We start from the raw sequence: 12,844 nt of genomic DNA, 5'->3' as shown, positions 1-12,844 counted from the left end.
TGGCAGTTGCTGAAAAGTAAGTTAATTTAAAGAGAAGTCATTCGTTGCAGTAGGTTGCTACTCAAGAGCAGCAATGAATAGCTCGCATAAACAATTCAAAGTATTAGAAAATTGAGTATCTTGTTGTTTATTCTTTGTTTATTTCTTGAGTCTTACAACCACAAACCACATCCTGCTCTCTCAATGATGCTCAGCTCTGGTAGCTGGCGTTATATGAAGATGTCCTGTGTTACAGAATTCATTTTTTCCTGAGGGGAAAGTTCAAACCTAAGCTTTGTATCCTCATTGGCAGGAATTGGGCTAAAGCTACAGTGAAATATGAAAACACTGTCTGTTTTAAGTTATCTTTGCCTGTTTTTTTTTCTGGTTTAATGAATAGAAATTTACCGGCCTCTTCTAATCACTAAAGTCAATGAAAGCTGTAGTATCCTGAAACCCTCATCCTTTCTTATCACTTTGGAATAGAAAATGTCTTTTATCTCAATTTACCTATCAATGTACGTGCTAGTTTTGAGAAAGCACTTGTATGTTTTCTACAACAGTAATCTTTTAGCCTTAAAATTGTGATTCCACAGAGGAAGTAATTAGTTTGAGTGGAAACTGCATAATTGACAAAAGTGTCCATAATGTTTCCATCCGATTTGAACAAAATCCTTTGCACAATGTATGGTGTCTTGTTTTTTTAATGCAGACATTTTGCTCTTATTCAATATTACCAAGAGCCTTTTTAGTTGGGTCTCATGTCCTTTATGTTTGAAATGTGCCTTTAACCACCCAGCTTCTAGATAATGGACAAGATCCAGTGGTGAGAAAATCTCAGATTTAAATCAATCTGTAATTTTTCACATACAATTAGATGTTTCAATTAGATAATTAAAATCATTGTTCATATCAGTGTATTTATCTCTGTTCTTTACAGATGTAAAGCCTTCAAATGTTCTCATCAATAAGGAAGGGCATGTCAAAATGTGTGACTTTGGGATTAGTGGATATCTGGTGGACTCTTTGGCTAAGACTTTGGATGCAGGCTGCAAACCATACATGGCTGTAAGTCAGGACTTAGAACCGTGTCCATCTTGTGCTCCATTAGTTTGTGTGCAAAGCGATGGTGCATTTCTGATATCATCTTTGGATCCATAGATAGGATCCTTGTGTTCTGAGCATGTGGATTCCACTCTACTCCTGAGATTTGAATGCAAAAACTCAGGCTGTCACTCCAGTGTAGTACTGAAGAGCTGTTCTTTGGATAAAATGTTAAAAGAAGGTCCATTCTGATTCTCTGTTGTATGAAGACTTGAGGAAACAATTATGGAGCAAGGTACACCCTTAAGTAAATAGTTGAGGAGTTTACTATAAAAGATAGATACTTTATTGATCCCAAAGGAAATTACAGTGTCACAGTAACATTACAAGTGCACAGATATACAAATATTAGAAGAGAAGTAAGAAAGAATAAAAAATAAGATACCACAAACAGTCTAATAGGAGGGTGTCATCATCACCCAGGCTATAGGTTGGCTCATTATAGAGCCTAATGGCCAAGGGTAAGAATGACCTTGTATAGTGTTCTTTGGAGCAGTGCAGTTGTCTTGGTCTGTTACTAAAACTGCTCCTCTGTTCAGCCAAAGAGCTATGCAGAGGGTGAGAAACATTGTCCAGATTTACCAAGATTTTCCATAGGGTCCTTTGTTCTACCACAGCCTCCAGTGTGTCCAGTTTGACCGCTGCAATAGAGCCAGCCTTTTTAATTGGTGTACTGAGCCTTTGGCATCACCCGTGTTGATGCCATTGCCCCAGCACACCACCGCATAGAAGATTGTACTGGTGACAACAGACTGCTGCAACATGTGAAGCAGAGACCTACATGCTCCAAAGGAGTACTTGTAGGTCCTCACCACATCCACATCCTTATCATCAATATTTATGGGAGCAGTGCAGACTTGTCTTCCTAATTTCCATCGCCATCTCCTTTTGTCTTACTGATGTTGAGCTGCAGCCAATTCAGCTTGCAGCATTTGACAAAGTCCTCCACTAGGGCCCTGTATTCATCCTCCTGTCCTCCCTTTATACACCCAACTTTTACTGAGTCATCGAAGAATTTCTGCAGATGACGTGACTCAGTGTTGTATCTAAATTCTGAAGTGTACAGGGTGAACAGGAAGGGAACCAATACAGTCCCCTGTGGGACCCAATGCTGCTCATAGCCATGTCTGACACACAGCTCTGAAGCTGCACGAACTGTGGTCTGCCAGTCAGATAGTCCATTATCCAGGGTACAAAAGAAGTGCCAACCTGCATTGAACAGAGCTTTTCCCGCAGCAATGAGGGCTGTTGAGAGAAATAAAAAAAAAACATGATCATCAGTGTTTCCCTGCTTATCCCAACGGGAATAGGCTGTGCTCAGAAGGTAGATGACACCATCATTGACTTCAATGTGCTCCTGGTAGGCAAACTGCAGGGGATTGAGGGCTGTTCTGACCATGGATTGGAGATGAGGTAGACCAGCTTCTCTAGGGTCTTATGATGTGTAAGGACAGGGCCACTGGATGGTAGTTTTTCAAGACTTCTGGTTGGCCCTTCTTGGGTACTGGGACCACACATGATGTTTTTCATGCAGTCAAGATCCTTTCCAGGCAGAGATTCAGAGTGAAAATGTGCTGGAGAACTCCACACAGCTGCTGAGCACACTCCCTCAGGACCTTGGGGTTTAGGAGAAGTCAAAAAAGTTTGTAAGGCACCACTGTGGTGTAGTGGTTAGCATGACGCTGCTACAGCTGTAGCGTCCCAGAGTTCAGAGGTCAGTTCTGGCATCCTCTATAAGAAGTTTGTCCTTCCCTTGAGTGCAGGGTCTTTCTCTGGGTGCACTGGTTTCCTCTCATGTTTGAAAGATTCACCAGTTAGTAGGTTAATTGGTCATTGTTAGTTGCCCTGTGATTAGTCTGGGATTAAGTAACCATATAACCATATAGCAATCACAGCACGGAAACAGGCCATCTCGGCCCTCCTAGTCCGTGCCGAACTCTTAATCTCACCTAGTCCCACCTACCCGCTCTCAGCCCGTAACCCTCCACTCCTTTCCTGTCCATATACCTATCCAATTTTACCTTAAATGACACAACTGAACTGGCCTCTACTACTTCTACAGGAAGCTCATTCCACACAGCTATCACACTCTGAGTAAAGAAATACCCCCTCGTGTTTCCCTTAAACTTCTGCCCCCTAACTCTCAAATCATGTCCTCTCGTTTGAATCTCCCCTACTCTCAATGGAAACAGCCTATTCACATCAACTCCATCTATCCCTCTCAAAATTTTAAATACCTCGATCAAATCCCCCCTCAACCTTCTACGCTCCAATGAATAGAGACCTAACTTGTTCAGCCTTTCTCTGTAACTTAAGTGCTGAAACCCAGGTAACATCCTAGTAAATTGTCTCTGCACTCTCTCTAATTTATTGATATCTTTCCTATAATTCGGTGACCAGAACTGCACACAATGTTCCAAATTTGGCCTTACCAATGCCTTGCACAATTTTAACATTACATCCCAACTTCTGTACTCAATGCTTTGATTTATAAAGGCCAGCGTTCCAAAAGCCTTCTTCACCACCCTATCTACATGAGACTCCACCTTCAGGGAACTATGCACTGTTATTCCTAGATCTCTCTGTTCCACTGCAATCCTCAATGCCCTACCATTTACCCTGTATGTTCTATTTGGATTATTCCTGCCAAAATGTAGAACCTCACACTTCTCAGCATTAAACTCCATCTGCCAACGTTCAGCCCATTCTTCTAACCAGCATAAATCTCCCTGCAAGCTTTGAAAACCCACCTCATTATCCACAACACCTCCTACCTTAGTATCATCGGCATACTTACTAATCCAATTTACCACCCCATCATCCAAATCGTTTATGTATATTACAAACAACATTGGGCCCAAAACAGATCCCTGAGGCACCCCGCTAGTCACCGGCCTCCATCCCGATAAACAATTATCCACCACTACTCTCTGGCATCTCCCATCTAGCCACTGTTGAATCCATTTTATTACTCCAGCATTAATACCTAACGACTGAACCTTCTTAACTAACCTTCCATGTGGAACTTTGTCAAAGGCTTTGCTGAAGTCCATATAGACTACATCCACTGCCTTACCCTCGTCAACATTCCTCGTAACTTCTTCAAAAAATTCAATAAGGTTTGTCAAACATGACCTTCCATGCACAAATCCATGCTGGCTACTCCTAATCAGATCCTGTCTATCCAGATAATTATTAATACTATCTCTAAGAATACTTTCCATTAATTTACCCACCATTGATTTCAAACTGACAGGTTTATAATTGCTAGGCTTACTTCTGGAACCCTTTTTAAACAATGGAACCACATGAGCAATACGCCAATCCTCCGGCACAATCCCCGTTTCTAATGACATCTTAAAGGTCTCCGTCAGAGCTCCAGCTATTTCTACACAAACTTCCCTCAAGGTCCTGGGGAATATCCTGTCAGGATCCGGAGATTTATCCACTTTTAAATTTCTTAAAAGCGCCAGTACTTCCACCTCTTTAATTGTCATAGGTTCCATAACTTCCTTACTTGTTTCCCATACCTTACACAATTCAATATCCTTCTCCTTAGTGAATACCGAAGAGAAGAAATTGTTCAAAAACTCTCCCATCTCCCTCGGCTCCACACATAGCTGACCACTCTGATTCTCTGAGGGGCCAGTTTTATCCCTCACTATCCTCTTGCTTTTAATATAACTGTAGAAACCTTTCGGATTTACTTTCACCTTATTTGCCAAACCAACCTCGTATCTTCTTTTAGCTTTTCTAATCTCTTTCTTAAGATTCCTTTTACATTCTTTATATTACTCGAGTAATTCCTTTACTCCATGCTGCCTATATCTATTGTAGACATCCCTCTTTTTCCGAACCAAATTTCTAATATCCCTTGAAAACCATGGTGCTTTCAAACCTTTAACCTTTCCTTTCAACCTAACAGGAACATAAAGATTCTGTACCCTCATAATTTCACCCTTAAATGACCTCCATTTCTCTATTACATCCTTCCCATAAAACAATTTGACCCAATCCACTCTCTATAAATCCCTTCGCATCTCCTCAAAGTTAGCCTTTCTCCAATCAAAAATCTCAACTCTAGGTCCTGTCCTGTCCTTCTCCATAATTATATTGAAGCTAATGCTATTGTGATCACTGGACCCGAAGTGCTCCCCAACACTTACATCTGTCAGCTGTCAGAACTCCGATCTGAGACACAATTGGACAATTGGAAAATGGCCGCCGCCGCACTTCCTCTCAAAGCCTCGCTGTCCTCTTCCAAAAGAGAACTACCTCACTCAGTCTTCTCCCTTTTATATCTTCCCGCCTTCCCAGGCCTCCTCACGTGCCTGCGCAGTCCCGCCTCTCAGAACTCCGATCTGAGACACAATTGGACAATTTGAAAATGGCCGCCGCCGAACTTCCTCTCAAAGCCTCACTGTCCTCTTCCAAAAGAGAACTACCTCACTCAGTCTTCTCCCTTTTATATCTTCCCGCCTTCCCAGGCCTCCTCACGTGCCTGCGCAGTCCCGCCTCTCAGAACTCCGATCTGAGACACAATTGGACAATTTGAAAATGGCCGCCGCCGAACTTCCTCTCAAAGCCTCACTGTCCTCTTCCAAAAGTAGGTCGATTGTTGGGCATTCTGGCTTGTTGGACTGGAAGAGCCTGTTCCTCACTATCTCTAAGTAAATAGACAAAGAGGAAATATAAAATTAAGTTAACATTGATAAATAACTAAACTATTTTCAGACATCCAAATCAGTAGTAATAGGGTGATGGTAAGGATGATATCACAGCTGTAAGGAGATGGCAGAAATACTAAATCATAGGCAGAGATGAAGCTGAAGAATCTGTAGCAAAAATATTGTTGAATGAATTCAAGTGGGGCAGCATCTCTGGAGTGAATTGGACAGTCCACATTGAGATCCTTCATGTGGGTAATCATATCATCTCTACTTTATTTACTGGTGAAGTAGAAGTCATAAACATTGTATGATGAAATTAATAATGAAATGGATGCATATAAAACAGAAAATAAATTCAAATTTATTTTGAATCAATTGGACTCAAATTCCTGATCCTGATTGATTACATTTATGCATTTTAAAAGTATCGATTGAAATTGACAGTAGAGGATATATTACACATTAATGATTTATTCATTAATCTATTAACCAGATAGCTCTTTAAACATTATGATCAACTTGACTATCAGAAAGATGACCTTTTTTCTAACCATCCCTCCTCACTTCTCTGCAGCATTAAAAAAATTTTTTTCTCTTACTTTTTAAATTGAATTAGTCAATTTAGATAAGTTTGTCTCTATAGATGCTGCTTGACCTGCTGAATATTTTCAGCTTTTTCTGTAGTTTTGTTTTTGAATTTCAGGTTTCAAGCTGCTTTGAATTCTCATACAAGAATAGCATAGAGCAAATGAGCGGCAGAGGAAAATCGTAATACCTATACTGGGGGGAAAAGCGGGGAATAGACCATATTCAAGGAATTATAGACAAGTTGGTTTGTCATTGTATAGTTAGGAAAAATACTGGCATCTTTATAGAAAGAGGTGTAAGTCCTAGGAACAAAATATAATTTTACTCCATTCCCTTGCCATACCTTCTTGTTCTGGCTTCTGCCCCCTTCCTTTCCGGTCTTACTGAAGGGTTTCGACCCTAAACATCAATTGTGTATTCCCATCCATTGATGCTGACTAACCCGCTGAGGTCCTTCAGCATTTTGTATGTTACATGGAAAGACTTGCTTGTATTTCTTTTTTGAAGAATTATGGTGGTAATGTATTAGATATAATTTGCCAAAGGACGTTTTGTTGAAGTATTCCATAATCAATTAATAAATAATTCTGCAAATATGGAATTGGGGAATGTGGCGGAATTTCCCCTTGCTCGCTCAAAAAAGAAACAGAGTGGGATTAAAGGGTAGCTATTTATAGTGGGTAGTGCTGTTTTAGAAGGATGGGTTCTGGCACTATGGCTAATTACAGATTATATAAGCAAATGAAGCTATATAATCAAAGACGTGGTTTCTAAATTAGCAGATGCTACCAAACTGGGGCAGTAGTTGTTGCTGAGGAAAGAACCATCAATTCCAGGAAGACATTAATAAACTTGTAAAATGAACAAATGATTGCTAAACGATGTTCACTGCAGACAAATGCAGTAGTGCATCTTGGGAGGAAGTAAAGGAGGTCACTTTAGAAGGTACAAATCCAGTTGGGATAGAAGAGCAAATATAGGTGTGCCAATATTAGAAATGGTGTCTGAGTTTAGCAAGGATATGAGTAATGCCAGCCAAGCACTGGTGTTCATTTTGATAGATGGATTGAAAAGTAGGGACATTGTGAACTTAGGTTAGATATGTGGAGTGCTGTGTAGAATTTTAGTGGTTATATAAAAAGGATAAAGAGGCACTGGAGACAGTGGACAAGATAGTACTAGAAATGAGAGAAGGCACATCAAAGGAGAATAAGCCCATGGAATCTCTTTTCCCCTGGGGGTGTGCATCAATTAGAACAACTAATCAAGGTTTTTCCTTTAAAAGCTACAAAAGTACTTGTCAGTTAGATAAAGAGGTTAGTTTTTGTGGGGAATAGCATGACTAGAAACTATCAGTACAAGGTATGGAAGGGATCTATTACAAGGAGTGATCTCAACAAGTACTGCAGATGCACTTAATGGGAGAATGGATGAGCATATACTAGATAAGGGAACAGAGTGTCACAGCATCACATCCAGAAACAGGACCTTTGGCTACTGTACCTAATCCAGCCTTAATGCCCAAACTTGGGCAATAGTAATTCCATTTGCCCACATTAAGCCTTGCCTTTTAAGTGCCTATCTAAATACTACTGAAATGGAGTGATGTATCTGGCTCCATGTCCTCTGTTAACTAGTTTCAGATAGCAACCATATTGTGTTTTTAAAAAATAAACTTCCTCTTTCATCCCCTTCAAAGCTGTTTTATCTTAAATCTATGCCCACTTATTTTTTTTACACCCACCATTTAGTTGAAGAGAGATGGAAGGAAACACAAATGGAGCATAAATGGTGACATAGATTGGGCCAAATATGTAGTTCTAATTTAGAGTAATTGTACGATCACTCGATATAATAAGTATTGAGCCAGAGTGGGAAATTCTTTCGTTACAGCAGCAACATTTAAAAACACACTTAGTGTGCAAACTTAACTAATAACAAAGTATAGAATAATGTACAACTGTATGCTTGGATGGTCTTGAAGCTGGGTATGGTAGCACTAGCACTATGGTCCGGGAAATGCACGTATAACCAGGTATCAGTTAAGCACAAAAACACTGCACTCGCAGTATTCCCTTTGGGCACTTAATCAGTGCACCAAACCTGTCTATCTTATTTCCCAAGGACCTCACATTTCCCATGATGATCGCAGGGATAGAAGATTTATACTTCCTCCTCTTGGCCTTGACCTTCACTCCGGCCCTGCAGTCTCAGCATTGCCTCATAAGCTCCTGCGGGATCTCGGGCCACATTCTGGCAGTAGCCTTAGTTTGCATAGCTCAATCTAGAATAAACACACACTTTGCTCACCCTTCGTTCCAAGCACAAGGTAGCCATCATAAATGGTTCTGCACACAATAATCCAGGATGACACACAAGAAAACATAATATGAAAAAAGACAAAACACAGGAGCTACTGCAACAAGCTACCAATAGCACTATAATCTTGCTATAAAGTAATGCTTAATATATGTAATCCCCTATAAAAGATGCCCTGATGTTAGCAGTCAAGCAAGGATTTAGGTTGGAGTGGAGTAGGGTTGCTTCAGGGTACAGTGCTAGGATCTGAAGGGGAACTGAGTAAATAACCATTTCTGCTGAGAGGGTTTATTTCTGTCATCCTGTGACCTATTTAGGCAAGTCCGTCTCGTCTCGGTGAGGTAGGGTGTCAGTCGATGGACAATGTGAAAGCCTGTTTCTGCTCCAGTTGTCTAGTAGAGACACTGGTGTGCAGATGTGCTGCCTCTGTAAGTCAGGAATCATGATTTAACACCTCTGATGCAGAGAGGACCCAGAACAAATCGAACTTCCATGGTCTTCAGTCACTTTTGGCTTTTCATTGAAATTGGATTGCATAGAACACGAAAGAATAATGATACACAATTCAATTTCTAGGCAATTATCTGGTTATTGAAGGATTATTTTGTGGGAGCTTGCTGTACCACAGCATTGACTAACTTTAAAAGTACTTCACTGGCAAAGTATTAGGGAGCTTCATGAAAAGTTCTAGAGAGATAAGTTTTTTTTTCCTTGTGACTATTTCTGTTCATCAGTATCAGAGTGTCATGTCATAATTGGTGTTAACACTTAGTCATCAGTTGAGATATAATGAAGCGTTCTTAGCTCCAGTTTTGATTTAAAAACAGATCACCCCAAGCATTTTTCACCCTCCCTTAGTTCCCTTCAATCTCCCACCAAGTCGTATTTCCTATTTTCCAAACGGGCTCTTCTTTGAAATAAATGCTAATCCAGTGAAGTAGTGTTTACCTTATAGAGTTCAGTTCAATGATTGAAAGTTGCAGGTTAACAGATCCAGAAGTCTCTGCTGAGTAATTTCTCAGCTTTGATTTCTAGCTGAAATGAGGCAGAGGGGAAAATGAGCATGAATTTGCATATGTTTGTACTTGTGTAGATGGTATTAGTCAGTGTGAAAGTGATGGACAACTTGTACACAATGTGGTCATATATTTTAGTAATTTTGGAAAGTCTCAGCAGGTTGGGTAGTATGTGGGAAAAGATGAGATGTAACCTTTTGGGTTAATGAACCTGTCAGATTTTTCTGATTAGCCGTTGGCCTGAAATATTATCTCTATATCTCTGACTTAGTGACTATGCTCTGATTCTATTTCAGGCTTCTAACAATTGTTCCTAACTACTGCCTATTACCCCACTGGTATTTAGGGCAGCAATGCATATCTCCATCTCTGGTGGTGTTCAGGGCTTCCTTCATCACATTAGTAGCTTGGTTTTCACTACTGTCAGTCATGCAAATCCTAGGTGGAGACGCCATAATTCTGTTGCATTTAGATATAGAAGGATTCTTCATTGCTGTTTCCATAACAATTTTGTTTCACCATCCAGGATTGTTAGCCCTGGGCTAAACCCCCAGTCCTGAGGTCCAGTGGACCATCCTTAGTCTGGCCTCTACCCTCTGACTTGTTTGGCATGGGTGACTCTACCAAGAGCCAAAGCATAAATACCTGACTCCAGCCAACTTAGTTCTCCCATCATTGAGGCAAGCAAGCCCCCAAACCCTACAACAAGATTATGGTCCTCTTGGAGATCTAACAATTGTACTACTCCGTGCTGGGGATTTTGTTAGTACTGGTTTGTCAGGTTTTCCAGTCTATTGGATATTCTTCCTGTTCATATACCAAAACATATTTAATTTACAATTTTATAAGATGTTGCATAGTATGATATGTAATCCAATGAGTTGGAATGGAGTGTGGGAAACGGTCACAGTAAGTTTAAAGGGGGTGTAGTGAGCCAGATGTTGAACTGTTGTGGTTTTGAAACAATTAAATAGTAGATTATCAGAGTTTAACAGTATTTTATTTTGTCCTGGTAAGTAAGCCTTGTTGAAGCATGTTACATAGAACATAAAACCTTACAGCACATACAGGTTCTCTGGCCCACCATGCTGGGCTAATCTTTTAACCTACTCCTAAGGTCAATCTAACCCTTCCCTTTTACTTAACCCACTTGTGTTTGAACAGGGAATATGCAGGAAGAGGTCACTTTTGTAAAGATCAATAACAGCTGGTTTGCTGCTGGGAACAGCTTAACATCTGTTTTGGATGAAAAAGATTAGAAGTTATTATTACACATATAGCAGAGACCTCATGAAAAAAACAACATAGTAGTCAGGACTACCGTGTTAGTTATGGAACGGAAATCATTTTGGCAAGTTCTTTGAAAGAAGTATGTTTTGATAAAGAGGAGCTAGAGAGAGCTGTACTTCCGGAAGACATAAATGGTCTTTTATGGTTAGGAAAATTTCATTAGTGGTGATCCACAGGGATGGGTGCTAGGGCCTCAACTATTTACAACTTACAATTTGGATGGAAGCAACAAATCTATAATTGCAAGTATAGTAAGATTTCAAATATAGGTAGGAAAGCAATTTGCAAAGGTAGTTTTAATGAAATATTTAAGATCACAAGATGTCTCAACAGGATAATGTGGGGAAAATGCTTCCTCTTGTAGATCTAGAATCTAGATCTGCGGTTTACTATTTAAAATTGTCACCCATTTTAAGGCGGATGCAGCAGCATTGTATTTTCTCACAGAAGGCAATGAGTCTTTGACAGTCTTTCTAAAATAGGCAAAGAAAAGATGTTGATTTTTTTTATTAAGAGGTAGATGGATTCTTGATAAGGAGGTGGAAGGTTACCCTTGGTACATGGGAATGCAGAGTTGAGTTAAAGTCAGATCATCCATGGCATTATTAAATGTCAGAAAAAAATCAAGAGGCCAAGTGGTGGCCTCCTCTCAGTTTATATGCTTGTAAATGACTTGTGTTCATTATCATGCCATCTGTGTGGATCAGAGGGTCAAAATTAAAATGATGTGAAATCAGTAGAGGTACTTGATCCAGTTGATGGCATTCTCAAACAGAGCTGAATCCTAATTGTTCTGTAACACTATTCACCTTTCTAATTTTTGAATGGTGGGTGTATTTGCATCATATATTCTGGGCGGTTAATGTGGGACATGCAAGATGAAAATGAAGAATGCTAGATCTTCCTGTGGGAAAGGGAAACAAAAGTTTTGATGAAATGTCTTGACCAGAAACATCACCCTTATCTCTTTTTCCACAAATGCTCTCTGACTTGCTGAATGTTTTCAGATTCTCTATTTAATTCAGAATTCAGGCATTTGCAGTATTTTTTTCATTTCAAATGTATGGTTTTGTTTTTGATTCTCAGCCTGAGAGGATTAACCCAGATCTGAATCAAAAAGGATATAATGTGAAGTCTGATGTCTGGAGTTTAGGAATCACGATGGTATGTAAATAAATCAAATCTTCTATTCTTAGTTAAACTGTTTTCAGAAATTGTTCTTAAAGATGTCTTCTTAAAATCTTGCAGAAGTTGAATTTTCATTGTGAAGACAATAGTTTTTAATATTGTTGCAGATTGAATTAGCTATCTTACGTTTTCCCTATGAATCCTGGGGTACACCGTTCCAACAGCTGAAGCAGGTTGTGGAAGAACCCTCTCCCCAGCTACCAGATCACTTCTCTAAGGAATTTGTAGATTTCACGGCGCAGTGGTAAGACTTTGAATTGGTTTGCCTTTTAAACAAACCAATTTTATAAGTGTGGCAATCCAGTTTTAACGTCTTTAAAGTAAGGTAACCAAACAAATCTGTTAAATCAATATAATGATTTGTACTTTAGCATTGTCAGATTTGTTCAATTAATTCAGGCAATGCATAGCTGATATAGAAATTAATTGAGACTTGGGAAAGGGGAAGAAACAGGTATAATACGTTAACAGATTTGGTTATGATGTTACAATGACCACGTAACCTGTCAGAGTGTCAGCACCTACGTTTCAATCTATTCGCAAAAACGAACAGTTGCTTGGTCTGAGTTCTGGAGTAAAGATACCTTTACTTTGGTATCTGTGTATGTGTTGGTATCAGTTTCCGTTTCTATTTTTTGAGTACAGCTCTTGCTTAATACTCTTCAACGCGTTTTTGAGCAACAGCAGAAT

The 12,844-nt window shown here is 39.7% G+C and overlaps 1 protein-coding gene across 2 annotated transcripts in view; it reads left to right on the top strand.

Annotated features, from left to right (window-relative positions):
- The window catches only part of LOC132399436 (dual specificity mitogen-activated protein kinase kinase 6-like), a 164,479-nt gene that overhangs the window by 146,970 nt on the left and 4,665 nt on the right, over positions 1 to 12,844 (top strand). For both annotated transcript variants that reach the window (XM_059979760.1, XM_059979761.1), the window contains exons 8-10: positions 920 to 1,047; positions 12,053 to 12,130; positions 12,262 to 12,398. In XM_059979760.1, coding sequence (XP_059835743.1) covers positions 920 to 1,047; positions 12,053 to 12,130; positions 12,262 to 12,398 — 343 coding nt within the window. The remainder of the gene's footprint in view (positions 1 to 919; positions 1,048 to 12,052; positions 12,131 to 12,261; positions 12,399 to 12,844) is intronic.

Source organism: Hypanus sabinus, chromosome 9 (assembly GCF_030144855.1).
Source record: "Hypanus sabinus isolate sHypSab1 chromosome 9, sHypSab1.hap1, whole genome shotgun sequence".
Taxonomy (NCBI): Eukaryota; Metazoa; Chordata; class Chondrichthyes; order Myliobatiformes; family Dasyatidae; genus Hypanus; species Hypanus sabinus.
Note: the sequence above shows the minus strand (reverse complement) of the source record. Positions and strands in the feature narration are given on the sequence as shown.